This window comes from Macadamia integrifolia, unplaced genomic scaffold (genome assembly GCF_013358625.1).
Source record: "Macadamia integrifolia cultivar HAES 741 unplaced genomic scaffold, SCU_Mint_v3 scaffold812, whole genome shotgun sequence".
Taxonomy (NCBI): domain Eukaryota; kingdom Viridiplantae; phylum Streptophyta; class Magnoliopsida; order Proteales; family Proteaceae; genus Macadamia; species Macadamia integrifolia.
This window is the reverse complement of record NW_024870544.1, coordinates 269,498-289,149: the sequence shown is the minus strand read 5'-3', so window position 1 is coordinate 289,149 and position 19,652 is coordinate 269,498. Positions and strand designations below refer to the sequence as shown.

General features: G+C 40.5%; 2 protein-coding genes across 2 annotated transcripts; both read right to left on the bottom strand.

Annotated features, from left to right (window-relative positions):
- Nucleotides 1-813: 813 nt before the first annotated feature.
- On the bottom strand, nucleotides 814-1,463 carry LOC122070043 (pentatricopeptide repeat-containing protein At2g13600-like). Its single transcript, XM_042634141.1, has 2 exons — nucleotides 1,127-1,463; nucleotides 814-1,055 (listed from the first exon to the last, which is right to left on the bottom strand). Exons 1-2 carry the CDS (start codon nucleotides 1,461-1,463, stop codon nucleotides 814-816), a joined length of 579 nt encoding a protein of 192 aa, XP_042490075.1.
- A 5,451-nt stretch (nucleotides 1,464-6,914) lies between these two features.
- LOC122070042 (proline-rich extensin-like protein EPR1) lies at nucleotides 6,915-7,373 on the bottom strand. Its single transcript, XM_042634140.1, has one exon. The coding sequence runs from the start codon at nucleotides 7,371-7,373 to the stop codon at nucleotides 6,915-6,917; it is 459 nt and encodes a 152-aa protein (XP_042490074.1).
- Nucleotides 7,374-19,652: the final 12,279 nt, after the last annotated feature.

Below are 19,652 nucleotides of genomic sequence, written 5' to 3'. Positions count from 1 at the left end.
GTTAGATGACAAAAAAAAAATGGAACCTCACTTATGCATTAATTCTCTGCAACTTGTTATATAATACTAATATACATTTTCTCTTATCTATTCATAGTTAAGAGAAATTTTCTGTTAAGTTTATCTCGAATTCTTGACCCGTTTTGCAGAATGACCCACTTCGTCATACTTTGGTGGTGACCTTAATGAGATTTTTTTCTGAGATTTGTAATGGTAGCAGAGGGGGTCTGGAGCCCAGCATTGATCTCGGTATGGTTCGACTTGACTGACCGCGACCCAATGGACCGACTCGAGATTTGAAGGAGTACATAATATACTATTGTCTTGTCGAGCAATTATTGTAATTTGGGGGGTTTTCGAGCTGGGGTTTCTAGTAGAGTTTTGTTGCCATAGTTTGGGTGTATTTGAGTGATCTCCATTGTAACCTCTCTTCCATAGTAAGAAACATCTTCTTCTTTTCCCGAGGATGTAGCACAGCACATCGGTGTGTGAACCTCGTTAAATCTGTGTTGTATGTGAATCTGTCTCTATTTTTATTCGTATTTGTTGGTGTTTTCTCTAACATTTTCTGTAGGGAAATCTATGGGCCTGTTACTATACTGTATTCTCTGGATATATATGGATTTGCTTCAGAGTCATAGAATTATGCAGCACCAAGCTGTACATAGTTTTGGATACCCCCAAACTCACCAGGAATGGTACCTTCTCTCCTCCGTTTCTCTCTTTGTATGCTTTATCCCACAAACCCGCAGCAGCATAAACATTAGAAAGTGTAATGTAGGTTGAAGATGCTTGTTGTTTCTTCTCTAGCATCTACTGGGCTACCTTGCTTCCCATTTCCACATCTCCATGCAACCTGCAAGCCCCCAGAAATGCACCCAAAATTGTTTCACCAGATGAATCATCACTAATGACTCCATCCCCAACTTCATCCAATAAATTCCTTGCTTCAGTGAGCCTCCCATCTCTTTCCAACAAATCAACCACACAAGTATAATGATCAACTATTGGGAATATCCCATATTTGTCCCTCTTTTGTTTGAAGTATCCCATCCCTTTTTCAACAAAATCACAATGGATGCATTCTGTTAAAACTAAACAAATGCGACTTCATTCGGTTTCACACCTGTTTCCAACATTTGCCGGAAAATCTCAAGGGCCTGTGAACCAATACCATGAATGGCATAGCCAGTTATCATCAATGTCCATGCGATTACATTCTTTTCCAACATCCGGTCAAATACTCTTTGTGCATAGTTTAAACTACCAGACTTCGAGTACATGTTGATCAGAGCTGTCCCAACAACCACATTGTTGATATCAATATTGACTCTCGACCGAATCAATTTAACATGTACTTGTTTTCCCAGCCCCAATGCTGACAAAAGAGTACATGCTTCAAGAGCAGTGGCAAAATTGAAGCAGTTACCTTCCATCATAACCCCATCTTCATTGTTGTACATCTTAGTTAATAGACTTGGCCCCCACTAAGGCAACCCATGCTGAACATATTCTAAAATCATTGTTGTCCATGAAATTAGATCTCTCTCAGGCAATTCTGCAAAACAACTCCTAGCATCATCTAGCGAACCTGCATATATATATATATATATATACTGAGATCATTGCATTCCAATGAGAAATATGCTCGGCAGGGTGAAACCGTTCAAAAACTTGTTGAGCTTTTTTGACACGAGCAATTGTAGTACATGTCAATTAGATTACTTCTAATCATTACAACATCTTCCTCATCTAAAATCCAATTCAGTTGGGAACCAATGAAAGTAATGATAAGACCATGCACCTGCTTTCCAACTCCAAGCAACGAGTGATTTACGCTTGCAGTGAGGATGAAGACAATCCCACTATGATCTATTGCTGCAATTTTGATGAAATTACTGTTCTGTAGAACATGCATTATCGCATCATATTATGTTACGATCCCATATCAGCTTATGGGGGCTGATCTCACATCGGTTTCCTATAGGAATTGATGTGGGTTGATATGGTATTGGGTACCCTCACCTTGTAAGCCGGTTTATGGGGTTGAGTTCTCCCAGGATCATAACAGTGGTATCGGAGCAGTTGCCAGAGTGAGAGCCACAAGGAAAGGGCTACCTGGAGCAGAGTGAGAGCCGCCTAGAAAGGGCTACCTGACCAGTAGTGGGCCGCTGTGGACGTTGGGTTTAGAGCTGATCCCACATTGGTTTCCTATGGGAATTGATGTGAGTTAATATGGTCTTGGGTCCCCTCACCTTGTAAGCCGGTTTATGAGGTTGAGTTCCTCCAAGATCAAAACATATTATCTGCCATTTCATCGAACACTTTAAGAGAGAACTCGATGACACCACATTTGGCATATATATCCAAGAAAACTGTTTCAAAGACGAAACTAGGTAGAAACCCAAATTTTATCACACGGGCATAAACGCATTTGCTTAATTGAAGGTAGTGCCCCAGCAGCAGAACCACATGGTCAAGCGACGAAAGGATTGGATTGAATTGAGGGAATTGAAGGTTCATTTGAGAGAGTTGGAGAGTTTTGTGGCGATTGCCAGCTCGAGTGTAGGCTGAGATAATGGAAGTCCATAGCACAATATCTTTGGAAGGAACCAGATCGAACAACTGGTGGGCGTGTCATAATGCGTTTCAAGATGGACAAGATGTGTACGCGTTGAGAAGTGAGGTTGCAACTATCGTGTTCGTGTGGAGACCAAGCTTGATGAACCGGTCGTGCGAATTCATACATGCTCTCTCTCTCTCTCTCTTAAATGTTTCCAACTATTTCAATGTATTCACAATGCATTTTGGTGATAGGAACCGTAGATCTTTCACTCTTTGTAATGATATTGAAATTAAGGTTTCGCTTAGGGTAACCATGGTTTCAAGTATCAGTATTCTACCGGTTATATCGGCCATATTGTATTGATATCGGTTGAGATTGATGTTAATACCTGATCAATCCTAATCGATTACCTATATTGTTTTAGGGGTGAAACAGTAAAAAAATTTACCTTTGTTAAAAAACAAGAGGCGTATCAATACCTAAATCCATGTAGGTAACTCCTATTTGAACAATGAGGCAAGATTTTTATAAATGAAATGGGATCCACTAGATTGGTCACTTCCATTTGTCAATTTGTGATCCAATTGAATGAAATTTTATCTAAACATATGGTTTTAAAAATCTACCATATGATAGATCAGGATATCACATTATATAGTAATGAAAAAAAATCCAACAGTGCATAGTAGTGATTGAAGTGTCATAGGTACCTGAAAAGCAAGCGACGGAATACATGATATCATACCCCTAATATTAAATTTGCACTAAATTACATATAAGGTTAAAAATCAAGAACTGGGATTTGGATTGGTCATGGCTGACTTCGATTCAGATCATATTAAAATTATCCAAAATGAGTGCACAAAATTGATGGAGATTGGTTAGAAAAATCCTAAGCTTTAGTTTTCATACATGATCAATCTATATGAATTGATCAGAACTAGGGTCTGTCGATCAACTTTTTCAAACCCTTCTACATTTACACACTTTAGAGAAACCTCAGAGTGTAAGATGAGGTAAGCATTATAATAGCTCTGAAGCTTATATAGATGGTAACTCTTCTTGGGACCTAACTATCATCAGGTAAACAAAAGAACATGTTAGGAGAGGGAGAAATCAGTAGTTCATGAATTCCGCTAGCGTACGTCTTGAATTTACAATATCCAGAATTATTATATTAAAGGCTTTAGAACTTATTGGTCTATATCAATATTTGACTTTGATTCTCCCCAGCTTTAGCACCTACGTTTTCCCGTCAAAATAAAAGCAAATGTAGAGGCAAAATTATTTGAGTTTGAAAGCAAAGGTTTGGACTTAATTAATTTGGCTCTAGTGAGTCTTCATTTCTCCATTGAATGTGGATGGGGTCAGATTAATTTGGGTCCCATACGTTGAAACTTATGTTAAGCCACCTTAACCGCAAATTACGGGGTAGACCATTCATTGGTCAGGTGACACAAATAACACATCGATAAGCTAGATCTTCTCCTACTTTTGTTTTTTATGGTGTTGGCTGTTAATTTATTTGTAAAAGTTAATTAATTTTTTGATAAACATTGTTTTATTATTTGTTGTGGCAAGAAATCGTTCTAGTCTTCTTGTGTGACCTATAAAGAGAAACAGACAGAGGAGAATGAACATCGGGCTAATCTAGTGGGGGACTCTTCATTGCCTAAATTAGATCAGATCTCTACGCAAACAGTGTAGTTCAAGAATAATGAAAAAGTATCGATCCCTTTGAAGGGGGTTTACCTAAGTATTAATAGTTGTGGCAAGGTTGTTGTTGTGGAAAGTCCAAACTTGGTAGCTGCCCTAGGATTAATAGGAATCCAGTTATGGTAGGAGTCCATATATGGTTAGGGTCCAAATATAATTGGAATCGTGTTTGGAATGTGTGTGGATAGGTGGTATCCCTGTTGGTGAGGGATTCACTTTCCTCCTAAGGACTCCTTGGAGTCGGGTGATTCTTTATTGTTGGGGAAAGATCTGCTCCTTGCTTGGAGGTTACGTATTTGATTAGGAATGAGCTTCCTTATAGTGAGCAAGTTTCATTTGTCTATGAATTCTTCAAGTAACGACAACTTAGTAGCTCAATTAACGAGCTGCAGATGTGGATTCCCTTTAGATCTTTAGCTAGAGTTCTCCCGAGCATCCTTGAGCAGCTTGGTCTCTTGGTTACACCTATGAGTAGCTCGGTCACGTGGTAGCCAAGCTAGGTATCCGATGATCTGGGGATAATTGATCTTTAGGCTACTTCTGGTCCAACTTTCCTGATCTCTGACTCCAGTCCAATGATTTGGGTCCAACAACTCGACCTGCTCTATACGGTTCGGACCTTGATTCCATATGTGGAGATGTCACTGATGCGTATATTTTCACCATAACACTGTTGTTGACATGTATTACACATGAATTCTTAATTACAGCCTTCAAGAAGCCATGAAGTGGAAAGATGTCGATCAATCCTACATGTTATGAACCAGGCTTTCCTGTAAGGGAATCAACCAATTTATTTTCCACCCTTGGAACAAAAGCAAAGGACAATGATTCTAAATAAGATGTAATCTGAATGATATCTTGGTAAATTTGACATTCCCACAACTTTGTTATAAAGCTAGAGACATAACAGTTCTCCAATGGAGGTTGGTCAACAAGCACAAAGGGCTTTATTTAAGTTCAGTGATGCCTTTGTCCTGCCCCACCAACCAAATAATGTACAACCAACATCACTGTAGCAGAGGGACGTGCATTCCCAATAGACACTTCCACTAGAAAGGCATCTTAAATTAAATTATCATGCATTTCTACTTTTGGACAACAGTGTGGCTACCGCCTTGCCTGCTTTAGCCCCTCCTTCAGCCCAATGTCCCAAAACAAACTCTTCTAATGTTTTGCCATGTTTTCATGTCAAATCATTGGGGTGTTCTGTTTCTTTTTGTTTACTTTTGTACTTTGGCTTGTTCATTGTCCACTTGTAAACTCTTCATAGATAGTATTACTTTTTGGTTCTTTTGATAAAAAAAAGGTCCTTGGTTTCAATTTTTTAGAGAAGTATAACGTTTCCCTATTCACCATTTGACAGTATATGGGTTAGTCCACTTAATAGAGAATGCACCTCACATACTTTTCAGTACCCAAATTTTAGTCCAAATTAAGCAAGGAAAATTTTTAGAACTCTAATTCAAAGTTTTAGTAAAATAACCAAATTTTTAGAACTCTAATATATAATATAAGGGCAAGATTGTCTTGTCTGCTTGTACCCACTTTGCCAACACACAGGACTCAATGGGAGGAAGTGTGGAGGCATATGGGGGGAAACATTGTCTTTTTGCATCCGCCTATGTTTGAGTATAGACACGTAAATGGACAAGATTCTTTTTTCAAAAATATAAATGACAACTTTTATAATTTTAGTTATAAATTGCAATTGTGCTGATGAAATAATTCACGAATCATTTACATACCAAAAGACAAGAAAAGAAAATCAAAAAGCCTTGGTATCCCACAAACCTTGCATACTATTATAGCTTTACCGTATGGTTCTGACTTTGCCACATGTGTTCTAAATATTGGATTTTCAATTTTGACTCAGGTCGATCTAACCAATTCAGTCCGACTTTGAAATGATTCAAATCAAAATCAAATTGGAATGGATGGAAACCTTTGGTTTGGTGCAACCTAATCTAATTAAGTGCTTTACCACCTAACCTCTGCTTTCACATTCAAACCTACCGGTTTCCACTTTCCATCTGGCAAAACTAGAGAGTACATGCTTGTTGGTCTAGAGAAAATTAATTCCAAATCGCTGTTTCTGTAGTTTCATATATTTCTTAACCAGAAAGAAAATGCTATCCGTGGTACGATCCCAAACAGAGATTCAAATCTTGGGTATCGGATTGGTATCAGTGTCAGTTGATATTAATTTGATATTGATTATGATTGGTCTGTATCGATTTGGATCGGCCAATTTTACCATTTTTTTAACGATTTAAACCCTGATCCGATATTGATACGCAATCCAAGATTGGCCAGTATCAGTATTGACCGATACAGATACGAATTAGCCGACACAACTTAGAAGATACGAAAATGCAGATTTCATATAAAAACTTGGGCTCCACTGGTTTACATTACGTACAAGGCACATGACATTTCTCAGCTCCATTGTCACATACAAATAGAACATTATTCCTCCACACACTACAGTAAGCAGTGGAAGTTTCAACTCGATAATATATTCACCTCTCATGTTAGAAACCAAAGGTAACACCTCTTATTCATATCTAATACCTCTCTACGACCGATCTATCTATGATTACCCATGTCAAGTAACCTAGTAACAATTCACTTAGTTGGGGTGGCCAGAGGGTGGAGGCTTGTAGTATGGAGGGTGACCATATGGAGGACCTGCCTTAGGTGGTGGTGGTTTCTCCCCCTTGGGTGGTGGTGGTTTCTCCAACTTGGGCGGAGTGTAAACAGGAGTTGGTGGTGGTTTCTCCCCCTTGGGTGGTGTGTACACAGGACTTGGTGGTGGTTTTTCTCCCTTGGGTGGTGAGTACAAAGGAGTCGGTGGCTTGTACTTTGGTGGTGGTGGTTTCTCCCCCTTGGGCGGTGAGTACACAGGAGTTGGTGGTGGCTTCTCTTTCTCCGGTGGACTATAAACTGGAGTGGGTGGCTTCTCTACTGGAGGAGGCTTGTGCAAAGGTGTTGGTGGCTTTGCATAGTAGGGAGGCTTATGGTAATCGGCCAAGGTAGTGGGGGTGGTGAGAGTCACCACTCCAAGGAGGAGCAACACTAGGAAAGACATCTTTCTGTTTTTTCACTGCATAAACTATAGATAAAGAGGGCATACCTAGGATATCAGTGATTTTGGCATTCTTCAACCAGCGATCTTGCCAAAATTGAATGGAACTGCTATCCCCTATAATCCAGCATTCAGATTCACCAATAAAGTCCCATATTTTACGAAGACCAGGAAGAATTAATGAAGATATAGCATTCTTTAAAGTCCCCTTCTTAGTAACCAAGCGGCCTCTGAGAAATTTTCCAAATAAAGATTAGTTAGTCTTTATAAACCATCCCAACTTTGCTAACAAGGAAAAATTGATATCCTTAAGCCGTCTAACTCCCAATCCTCCTTCCTTTTTAGGTTTGTACAGAAAATCCCATTTGACAGTTATTGCTTTGGTGGTAGAAGCCTCTCCAGTCCATATAAAAGTAAATTTCCGTTTGATTTCCTTGGATGCTTTGAGACCAGAGGCCCGGGAGAAATGGAATTTAAGCCAAGGAGTGACAACGCATCCTCTGGGAAAGGGTTTTTTTATTTTTTCAGTTCCAGTGCAAGGGAGATAAGGTAGTGGTGTGGATGAGAACCCCTCTTAGGGTTGGAGAACAAGTGATTCGCTTCCAACTTTGGAAGCCTGATTTTAATATCCACGAAAAGCAATCTTTCACAAAGTTGGTCTAAATCCGTTTCCCTGATCTGCCATTGGAATATTGGCATGAACACATTCTTCTATCTATTGCAGAGACAGTGGGGCACCCGGTTGCCTTAGATAGGAGGACGAGACAAGGTCTTCTTGGTTACTTTGCAAGGGTGCTGGTCGAGATCGATATATCTGATTCGGCAGTGAGGGTGGATGAAGTTCAAGTTGAAAGGTTTGAACCTGGTACAACCCAAGTTTTTGGGTTCTGTCAGAAGGTGGTTTATGAAGCTAATGTGGAATGGTGTGGTTATTGTAAGCGAGTAGGACATCAGGTCTCTAATTGCAGGCAGCGTAAGTTCGATGATGAGAAGCAATGTGAGGTTGAAAAATCTGCAAAGGTACCAGGGGCGTTTATGTTGAAGATGGAGTTGACTCAGTAAGAGCTAACTCAGTTGAGGAAAGTCCTGTTAGGGGGCAATCTGCCACATCAGCCGATAGTATCTGAATTCCTATCATAATCAAATCTTCCAAATTTAAACTTGCCAAATGTTGAGGGAGGAATTCGAGTTGAATTGGAATCTTCCATTCATAGTCCGATTGGGTTAGGCAAGGACAGTTATGGTTTTTATTTATGTCATCTAAAAATGGAAAGTGAGGTAGATGGGTCGGATGAGGGGTCAGTTGATGGGTTTTTCCCACATCCATGTGAAAACCTGACCTAGGGGAATATCCAAGAAACGCAAGGGTAGGAGGAAACCAGTTCAAGGCCGACTGTTGTAGGCGTGGCTATTCAAGAGTCGAGGTACCCTTCCCAAAGATTGGGTAGGGGTAGAGGTGGAATTTGTGGAAGCTCTTAACGTGACCATGTCAACACTGGGGAGGAGCACATGGTGTTCTCTATGCCAGAGGTTCAATGCACAGGGGGAGCAGTTTCTATCATCCACTCAAAGGTTCTAGCTGTGGATAGGGCGGCAACAATGAAGGAAAAGGATCTTAGAGGTTTGGTGGTGGGAGGAAAGCAGAAGAAGAAAAAAGCAGGATAAGCCAAAAAGTTTGACAAAAATTATTCATCTAATCTGTGATCCATGAGGGTCATATATTGGAATATTCGAGAACATGCTTAATTTAGAGTGTCTGGAGATTTGGGGGAGATATTGGTGGTTGAGGAGGAGGAGGATGATGGTGGTGGAACAGAAGCCCTGGATTCTGTTCCTGCGTTCCAAGCCCCTATTAGGGAATCAGAAGCTATTGCACCAAAGTGCTCTTATGCGAAGGCTATGGGAATTTCCAATTGGCCGGCTATTGATTCCCTTCCTGAACCTATTCAGACTGGGAACATCCGTCGTATTGTTGTTCCACAGAAAGGCTATGAATCAAAGAGGAAAAACTTCCGATTTGCCTTAATCGGTAGGGTGGATTTTCGTCGGATTTCCTTGGACGCTTTGAGAAAGGAGGCTCGGGAGAAAAGGAATCTTAGCCAAGGAGTAACAATGCATCCCTTGGGAAAGGGTTTTGTTATCTTTCAGTTCCAGTGTGAGGGGGACAAGGCAACGGTATGGAGGAGGAGCCCGCTCAGGGTAGGAGAGCAGCTGATCCGTTTTCAGCACTGGAAGCCAGACTTCAACATTCATGAGAAGTAGTCTTTTACAAAGTTGATTTGGGTTCGTTTCCAGACTTGCCGCTCGAGTACTGGCATGAGAACGTATTGCTTTCAATAGCAAAGGCAGTGGGACGCCCTGTGGCATTAGACAAGCACACAAGGCAAGGCCTCCTAGGGTATTTTGCTAGGATTCTAGTGGAGATTGATATCTCCGACATGGCTGAGGGTTGACGAAGTCTAGGTAGAGAGGCTTGAACCAGGTACGACCCAGGAGTATGGCTTTCGTCAAAAAGTCTTATATGAAGATAGTGTGAGTCGCTGTGGCTATTGCAAGCGATATGGTCATCAGGTTTCTGCTTGTAGGCAGAAAAAATTGGATGATGCAAGGCAGAGCGCTAAGGATAATGCTGCTAAGGTTCCTGGGGTGGTGTACGAGGAAGAGAGAGAGTTAACTCAGACGGGGAGAACTCGGTGGGTGGAGCTCAATTGGAGGGGCAAAATCTGCCACATCAACTAAATATGGAAGTTACCAACCGTGGTGTAATCTCTCGAACTTCAAGTTTAAATTCTATTAGAGGACAGCAATATAAGGAAGTTTCCAACCGTGGTGCAAACTCTCAATCTTCAAATTCAAATTCTATTGAGAGGCGTCCTTTGCCACATCAGCAGAATTTAGTAGTTACCAAAAGTGCTACTAATTCTCCTATCCCAAATTTTCAAAACGGTTTGGTGGAACGGAGCAGAATCCATATAGTTTTGGAACCTGCCGTTATGAATTCCTCTTGTTTAGGAAAGGAAAAGGTGGGTGCTGATAGGTCTCCATGTAATATAGTGGACAGTGAGGAATAGGTTGGTTCGGATGAGGGCTCTGAAAAGGGGTCTGACCCAAACCCGGAGGAGCCCATGGTCCGGCCAGTGGATCTCTCTGACCCGTCTGAGGCCCATTTGGTGGAGGGGACGTCCAGGTTGGAGGTTGAAGACGAGGGCAGTCCTGTAATTTCAGAGCCTCGGTACCCTTCCCGCTCAACAAGGAGATTGGGTGTGGGACAAGGTCGAGGTCGTGGGGGAGGCTCTCTGCGCCTTAGGTTGTCTAAATTAAGGGAGGAGCATAGTCTCTTCATTACCTATGGTGGAGTGCACAAGGGGCATGGTTTCAGTTGTTCACTCCGAAGTCTCTATGGTGGATAAGGCGGTATCGGTAAGGAAAAAGCAGGGAGGCAGTATGGTGGTGGGTGCCAAGATGAAGAATAAGGCAGTAGGTCAGACCAAGAAGTCTGACAAAGGTTTTTCATCAAATAAGTGATCAATGCATGTTCTGTATTGGAACATAAGGGGTGTAAGGAAGTTGGCTGGAACTGAAGCTTTAAAGTCGATGTTGAAGGAGCATCTTCCAGACGTGTTGTGCTTGGCTGAACCTATGGTCAAGGTATGTAGTTTTCTTCATTATATTTTAGTAAGTTGGGGTATGCAGTGGATTTTATTTATAATGAAAGACAGGATAAAGTCCACAATTTATGGATTATTTGGAAGTTTGGGATCCAAAGACCTGTAGTCACAGCAATGTCCGATCAACACATCTCTCTTGTGTTCGATTGGGCAGGAAGTAAGGTGGGAATGTCGTTTGTGCATGCTAGCTCATTCAAAATTTTTCGTCGTCAATTGTGGTTGGATTTAGAGATGCATGTGTCTGCGGTGATCCCTTGGGCAGTGATTGGGGATTTTAATGCGACCCTGTTCTCTCATGAAAAGAGAGGTCCTGGTGCTTTTAATCTGGGCTCGGCTGCTGAATTTCAGGCCATGGTTGATGCTTGTTCCTTGCTTCCTGTTCCCTCTCAGGGAAAGAATTATACTTGGACGAATAATAGAAGAAGGGGTCATGTGGCAGCAGTATTGGATCATAGTTTTTGAAATGAAAAATGGTTGGATATTTTCAAGAATATTCAGCAACGTGTTTTGTTGTCCATGGCTTCGGACTATGCGCCTTTGTTAGTTGTGTTTGATTCAGTCCGTAAGCCAAAAAATATCCCTTTTAGACTTCATGGGTTCTGGATGGAAAATTCTAATTTTTAGTCAATTGCGGAGGAGGCTTGGATTGCTTAGGTTAGGGGTGACCCCATTTTTGTTCTTGCTCAGAAGTTAAAGCGGGTCAAGGAAAAGCTTAAGGTTTGGTCGAGAGCTACTTTCCCAAATATGAGGTTGAAAAGGCAAAGATGGAGCTCGAAAAGGTGTAAGATGAGATAGAGGTGGCTGGTATGTCTGATGAATTGTTTGGAAAAGAAGCTGATGTGAAGATAATATTATTGAAGGCTACTCAGATGCAAGAAAAACTTTGGTCTGAGAAAGCTAAATTGAGGTGGATTAAGAATTGTGACTGTAACTCTAAGTTCTTTCATCTTTCAGTAAAGTTGAGAAGGGCTAAAAACCAGATTTCATCTATGAAAAAAGAGGACGGTTCCTGGGTCTCTGATCATTAGGGTTTTCTTTCCTATGTGTTTGAATGCTTTCAAAAGTTTCATGAAGCTTCTCCTATCTCTGTTCACAATGATTTTTTGGAGTGTATTCCAAGGGCGTTAGTGGATGAGGATGTGGAAGCTTTGGAGGTTGTCCCAGGTTGGGAAGAAATAAAAAAGGCAGCTTGGGACCCGGACCTTGCGAGCTTGCCAAGTCTTGATGGTTTTTCAGGTAGTTTTTTTAGGAACTGTTGGGAGATTATTGAAGGTGATTTCTACATAGCTGTGAAAAAGCTTTTTTGTTTCAGGGTATCTGCCTAAAGGGATAAACAATTGCTTTATCTCCTTGATTCCTAAGGTGGAGGGTGCCTCCTCTTTAAATAGGTTATGGCCTATCTGTATGGGAAATTTCTACTGTAAAGTTTTAACAAAAATCACGTCTTCAAGGCTTCTTTCCTTGCTGCCTAGGTTGATTTCAGAAGAACACGGTGCCTTCAAGAAGGGGAAGGTTATTTCAACAAACATCAGTTTAGCTTCTGAGTTGTCAAACCTGATGCACGCAACGGTCAGGGGTAGTGGTATGAAGCTGGATGTTCAGAAAGCTTACGGCTCCCTAAAGTGGGACTTTTTATTTGCTACCCTAGAAAATTTTGGCTTTTCAACAGTGTGGATTTCTTAGATTCACCATCTTTTTATTTCATCTAGAATCTCAGTGTTGGTGAATGGAGGGCCAATGGGATTTTTTGAGGTTGGTAGAAGGCTGCGGCAAGGTGACCCCTTATCTCCTATATTGTTAATTTTGGTGGAAGAGGTGTTGTGCAGAGGTTTAAGATGTATGGTGTGTGACAGGCTAATTAAGCCGCTTCTTGGTCCTCGAGGTGTGTCTACTCCTTCCCACTTACTGTTTTCCAATGTTATTTTTATTTTTATGAATGCCTCTGTGAAGTATGGAAAAATCTTCAGACCTTTCTTGCTAAATATCAGGCTTTCTCAGGCCAAAAATTTAGCTTAGAAAAAAGTAGTTTATCTTTTGGGAGTGTGGCCCCCCATAGGAAGCATTTTATAAGCGACTATTTGGGTATCCAGTCTGCGAGGCTGCCTACAAAATATTTGGTGTGAAGCTATTTAAAGGGAGAGTAAAGAAAGACCATTTGTTACCTCTACTGGATAAAATAAAGAAAAGACTCTCAGGTTGGAAGGGGAGGCTTCTCTCTATAGCTGGTAGAGTGGAGCTTGTGAGGTCGGTGATTTATAGTATCCCTATCCATAATTTTGGGATTTATTGGTGGCCAAGGAGCTCTATTAAAGTGGTGGAAAAGTAGATGCATAATTTCATTTGGTCAGGTGATTTGGAGAGAGGCAAGAAGATTGTGGTGAAGTGGGAAGAAGCTTGTAAACCTTTGAAGGAGGGCGGTTTAGGTATCAAAAGGCTACGTCATGTGAATTTTTCCTATTTAGCCAAATTAGTATGGCAGATAAAGCATGAAAATTCTTTAGAGAACAATTTCCTTCGTGCTTGTTTTTTAAAGCCTGATGAGTCGCTGAAAACTAGCCACATTCCCTCATCGATTTGGCTAAGCCTTAAGAAGGTTTGGCGATGGATGGAGTCTCATGAGTAGTGGACTATTGGGAATGGTCGGAAGATTAACTTTTGGAGGGATAGCTGGTTGGGAAGTAATTCTATTGAAGTCCTTTCAGATTTGTAGTTGGACCAACTTGGATGCAAGCAAAATTCTCGGATTTTATCTCTCAAGGTGAGTGGAACTTTCCCATGGTGGAGTCACTTTTTATGAATAATATTTTTCAGCAGGAAAAAAGGGGGCCAACCTCTTTTGGAGTGTTTACCATTAAATCATCTTGGGAAAGTGTGAGATGGGAGTTTTCTAAGGTGGGGTGGTTCTCCTTGACTTGGAAAGCTCAACTCCAACCTAGGCAATCTGTTTTTTGCTGGCAAATAATGAAAAATAAATTTCCTACGGATGACAATGTTAAAAAACGAGGGGTTACAGTCCATTCACGATGTGTTTTGTGTGATCGCTCTGAGGAATCTAAGAATCACTCTTTTTATGAGTGTTCTTTTGCGATTTCCTTGTGGTAGATATTCTGTGGTTGTTTTTGTTTACATTGGCCAATATTTGATGGGGTTGATAGGTTAACTACTTAGTGGAAGGCTCAGGCGAAGAAGACGTCTTTCAAAGGGGTTTGGATGAAGGGTTTTATTCTGATTCCATATTTTATCTAGCTGGAGAGGAATGGAAAAAAGTATGATGACCCTATTCATTTAGTTGATCAGTGTTTTGGTTCTTCGAGAAACGAAATAAGCTCTCAATCTCTAATTCTCACAGGTTCGCTCATCTCGGTATTGGATCTACTGAGTGCTAGAGGATTGGGTTTTTCAGGGGTGAGGGGAAGACCTCAAGAAATTTTTGAAATTTTTTGGTGTCCTCCTCAGGCTGGCTGGTTAAAGCTGAATATAGATGGATGCACATTTGGTAAGCCAGGGAAGTTTGGAGTAGGTGGTTTGCTCAGGAACGAAAAAGCAGAGGTGGTTGCTGATTTCATAAATTTCCTAGGCATTAAATCAAATTTTGAGGTGGAGTTCTTTGCACTTATGATTGGGTGTAGGCCCGACCAAGCCTGACGCGTTTATGACCCGACCTAGACCGGCCCGATTAATAAACGTGTCGGGTTCAAGCCCGACCCCTTTAATATTAGTTCTATGTTTTTTTAAATACTATTTGTATTTAGTTCTAAGGGTATGCAATATGTACAATTGAGATGGTGGTAATTGTTATATGAACATTCATCTTTTTTATGCATAGTTTAATTGATTTGAACTTACTAAACTTGCGTTATATAGGTATAGTTTAATTGATTTGAGTTTCGTGGATTAAAGATCGAGAACTTTAGTAATTTAGTTACTTTGCGCATCTTTGGCTTAATTCATTTTAACTATTGGATCTTTTTCTTTGCTATGCCCATCTTTGCCTCATTTTTTTGGTATTCCTCTTCAAACACATTTAATGGACCAATTTTAAAGAGGACTCGTTTAAAGCCCGTTTAAAGTTAAAAAGGTCTATAGCCCAATTAAGGCCCGTTGAAGGATTCCCTTTCCCACTAGGGATGCCTTGGAGTCCTGTTGGGTGATTCTTTCCTGTTTGGGAAAAATCTGCTCCTAGCTTAAGGTTACATATTTGATTAAGAGTGAGCTTCCTTACAATAAGCAAGTTTCATGTGTCTATGGATTCTCTGAGTAACGGTGGCTCAATTGCTCGATTTATGAGCTACGGATGTAGATTCCCTTTTGATCTTTAGCTGGAGGTCTCCTGAGCTCCCTCGAGTAGCTTGGTCGCTTCGTTACTACTATAAGTGGCTCGGTCACGCTATAGCTGAGCGATGGATCCAATGATCTGGGGATAAGCGATCTACAAGTTACTCTTGGTCCAACTTTCTTGATCACTAACTCTGGTCCAATGGTTTGGGTCCAGCAACTTGGCACTATCCCGTACGGTTTGGACCTTGGTTCCACATGTCGAGATGTCAATGTTGTATATATTTTCACCATAACACTGTTGATGACATGTATTACACATGGATTATTAATTGCAGGCTTCAAGAAGCCATGAAGTGGAAAGAGGTCAATCAATCTTACACGTTACTAACCGGGCCTACCTGGCAAGAGAGTCTATCAATTTGTTTTCCTCCTTTGGAACAAAAGTAAAAGAAAATGATTCTAGATAAGATGCAATGTGGATATCTTGGTATATTTGGCATGCCTGCAACGACTTTGTTATAAAGCTAGAGACATAACAGTTCTCCAATGGAGGTTGTTCAAGAAGCTCAAGGGGCTTTATTTAAGTTCAGTGGTGCCTTTGTCCTACCCCACCAACTAAATAATGTGCAACCGACATCACTGTAGCAGTGGGAGGAGCATTCCAATGGACACTTCCACTAGAAGGGCATCTTAAATTAAATTGTCATGCAATTCTACTTTGGGATGCCAATGTGTCTACTGCCTTGCCTCCTTCAGCACCACCTACAGCCCAATGTCCCAAAACAAACTCTTGTTGCAATCATGTCAACTTGGGATTGGGAGCATTGACTGGTTGGCTAGTGTTGCCAATCGGCCTGGGCAAGGCATAAACCGCGTTGGCCCCTTTTCTGGATGCAAACTAGGATCTCAAGCAAGCAATGATAAGCGAGATAGTGGGAACGATTATTGCTAGTCATATGCTCTCTAAGGGCCCGTTTGATAACGTTTCTGCCGTTTCTGTTTCAAGAAACGGCAAAAACATAAATTTCCATTTCTAGAAACAGAAACAGAATTGAAGGTGTTTGATAAGTCATGTTTCTAGAAGTCCATAGTGACCACGAGTAGTTTCCAGAAATGGAAAAACAAGTAGATGGGTCGTTTCTTGAACCATAAATAGGTAGAAATTTCAATTTCTATTTCTGAAAACAAGTGAAACGAAACAGTTTTATCAAATGTTTTTTGTTCCGTTTCTGTCGTTTCTTGCCACAGAAACGGAAAAAACGCGTTTCTTGAAGTGTTATCAAATGGGCCCTAATGTTTTGCCATATTTTCATATCTATTTATTGAGGTGTTCAGTTTCTTTTAGTTTGCTTTCAGTTTGCTTTCATACTCTGGCTTGTTCATGGTTCATTTGTAAATTCTTCATAAATAATATTACTTTCCGTTTCTTTTGACAAAAAAATAGGTCCTTTTTTTTTTTAAGTGAAGTATAACGTTTCATTTTCCACCACTTGACAATACATGGGTTAGTCAAGGTAATAGAAGAGCTCACATACTTTCAATAGCCAAATTTTAGTCCAAAGTAAGCAAGGAAAATTTGTCTCACTCGAATTCGAAGTTTTAGTAAAATTACAAATATACCATCAATGAAGATGAATATAAGATATAAGGGTGAGAAAATCTTGTCCGCATGTATCCACTACGTTAGCAAATAGGTCAATGGGGGACGTGCAGAGGCACATGGGGGTAAAGCCATCTATTTGCATCCACCTATCTTTGGGTCTAGAGACACATAAGTAGGCAGGATTTTTTTCTCAAAAATATAAAATAGTATCTTTCATAATTTTTAGTTACTTGCCCTAGTCATTTTATGTTCGAATTGTGCTAATAAAATAATTCTCCAGTCCTTTACATAGCAAAAGGCAACAAAAGAAAATAAAAAAGCCTTGGTATCCCACATACCTTACATACTATTATAGCTTTACTGTATGGTTCTGACTTTGCCACATGTGTTCTACATATTGGATTTTCAATTTTGACTCAGGTCGATCTAACCAATTCCATACGACTTTGAAATGACTCAAGTCAAAATAAAATTGGAATGGATGGAAACTTTTGGGTTGGTGCAACCTCTACTCTAAAGTCTAAACCAAAGAATGGCTTAGAAATCATTCGAGCTTGAAGCTTCAAAACTAGACACAAACTCCACTTAATTAAGTGCTTTACCACCTTAGCTCTGCTTTCACAGTCAAGCCTACCGGTTTCCATTTTCCATGTGGCAAAACTAGAGAGTACATGCTTTTTGGTTTAGAGAAAATTAATTCCAAATCGCTGTGTGTAGATTATTCATATATTTCTTAACCAGAAAGAAAATGCTATCCGTGATACGATCCCAAACAGGGATTCAAAGCTTGGGTATCGGATTGGTATTGATCTCAGTTGATATCGATTTGATACTGATTTTAATTGGTCTGTATCGATTTGAATCGACCAATTTTATCATTTTTTTTTTTAATAATTTTAACCCTGATCCGATATTGATACCCAATCCAAGATTGGCGAGTATCAATATTGACCGATATCAATACGAGCTGATACAACATAGAAGATACGAAAATGCAGATTTGATATAAAAACTGGAGCTCCACTGGTTTACATTACATACATGGCACATGACATTTCTCAGCTCCATTGTCACATACAAATAGAACATTATTCCTCCACACACTACAGTAAGCAGTGGAAGTTTCAACTCGATAATATATTCACCTCTCATGTAAGAAACCTCTTATTCATATCTAGTACCTCTATACGACCGATCTATCTATGATTACCCATTTCAAGTAACCTACTAACAAATCACTTAGTTGGGGTGGCCAGGGGGTGGAGACTTGTAGTATGGAGGGTGACCATATGGAGGACCTGCCTTAGGTGGTGGTGGTTTCTCCCCCTTGGGTGGTTTGTACACAGGATTTGGTGGTGGCTTCTCCCCCTTGGGTGGTGGTGGTTTCTCCAACTTGGGCGGAGTGTAAACAGGAGTTGGTGGTGGTTTCTCCCCGTACACAGGACTTGGTGGTGGTTTCTCTCCCTTGGGTGGTGTGTACACAGGAGTCGGTGGCTTGTACTTTGGTGGTGGCGGTTTCTCCCCCTTGGGTGGTGAGTACATAGGAGTTGGTGGTGGCTTCTCTTTCTCCGGTGGACTATAAACTGGAGTGGGTGGCTTCTCTACTGGAGGAGGCTTGTGCAAAGGTGTTGGTGGCTTTGCATAGTAGGGAGGCTTGTGGTAATCGGCCAAGGTAGTGGGGGTGGTGAGAGTCACCACTCCAAGGAGGAGAAACACTAGGAGGGACATCTTTCTGTTTTTTTCCTGCATAAACTATGAGGACCGGGGGTGCCCATTTATATAGATAATGGGGCTGTATCAGACTGACACGTGTCAATCAGATATGCATAATTCTTTGTTTCAGACCTATGTAATTTGAAGCCAAAGCTTAGCGAATGTGGGTGGGGCCCATTTTGGCACCATATGTTGAAACTTGGGCTATGCCACCTTAAGCGTAAATCATGGGGTCGGCATATGTTGAATCATGGGCTATGCCACCTAAAGCGTAAATTATGGGGTCGGCAGCCATGGATTACCATCACACCTTTGACATACATGTTCTTCTCCGACTTTGTTTACTTATGTTATCAAATGTTTATTTGCAAGAAATTTTTATATACTGTTCATAGAGTAGTTATGAATGATTCATTTGAAAATAATCTAAGAGAAATAAGTTCTCTGACCTGTCTGGGAAGGGTACCCTAGTATTCTCTCTTTATATCTCTCATTTTGGTATGAAAAGATCTTCATACCATTTTATTTATGCAATCGTTTTGCATCCTATTGATGCACTCCTTCTATGTCGCTTGCTCAAAAAGTCATTTTTATCAATTTTATATTTTTTAAAGTTTCATTTTAGTGCCTTGCCAATTGCAATTTATTTAAACTTGACATGTGAATACCAAACACTTTTAATTTCCTAATTTCTAGAAAATTCAGCCCTAAACAAACTTGTTTTATGCTACAAATAGGTGAGCCATCCATATGTACACAATATTAGGTTTCTCCTGACGTTGAAAAAGATAGACCCAAATGTTGTTCATTCTCACCTTTTTTCTTATAGAAAAAGAAAAGTAAGAAGCAGTGGGTTCTTGTGTGGAACCATTTCTTTCTCTTGTTCAGGTTTTCATGGGAATGAATAGGATTTTTCCACGATTGTTTGTGAGAACTTGATTTCTCCTTTTTTGTTGAATGAGCTTGAATAGATAGGAAAAGATAAAGGAAATGTGCTTTCTTATACTTCTCTCGTATGTG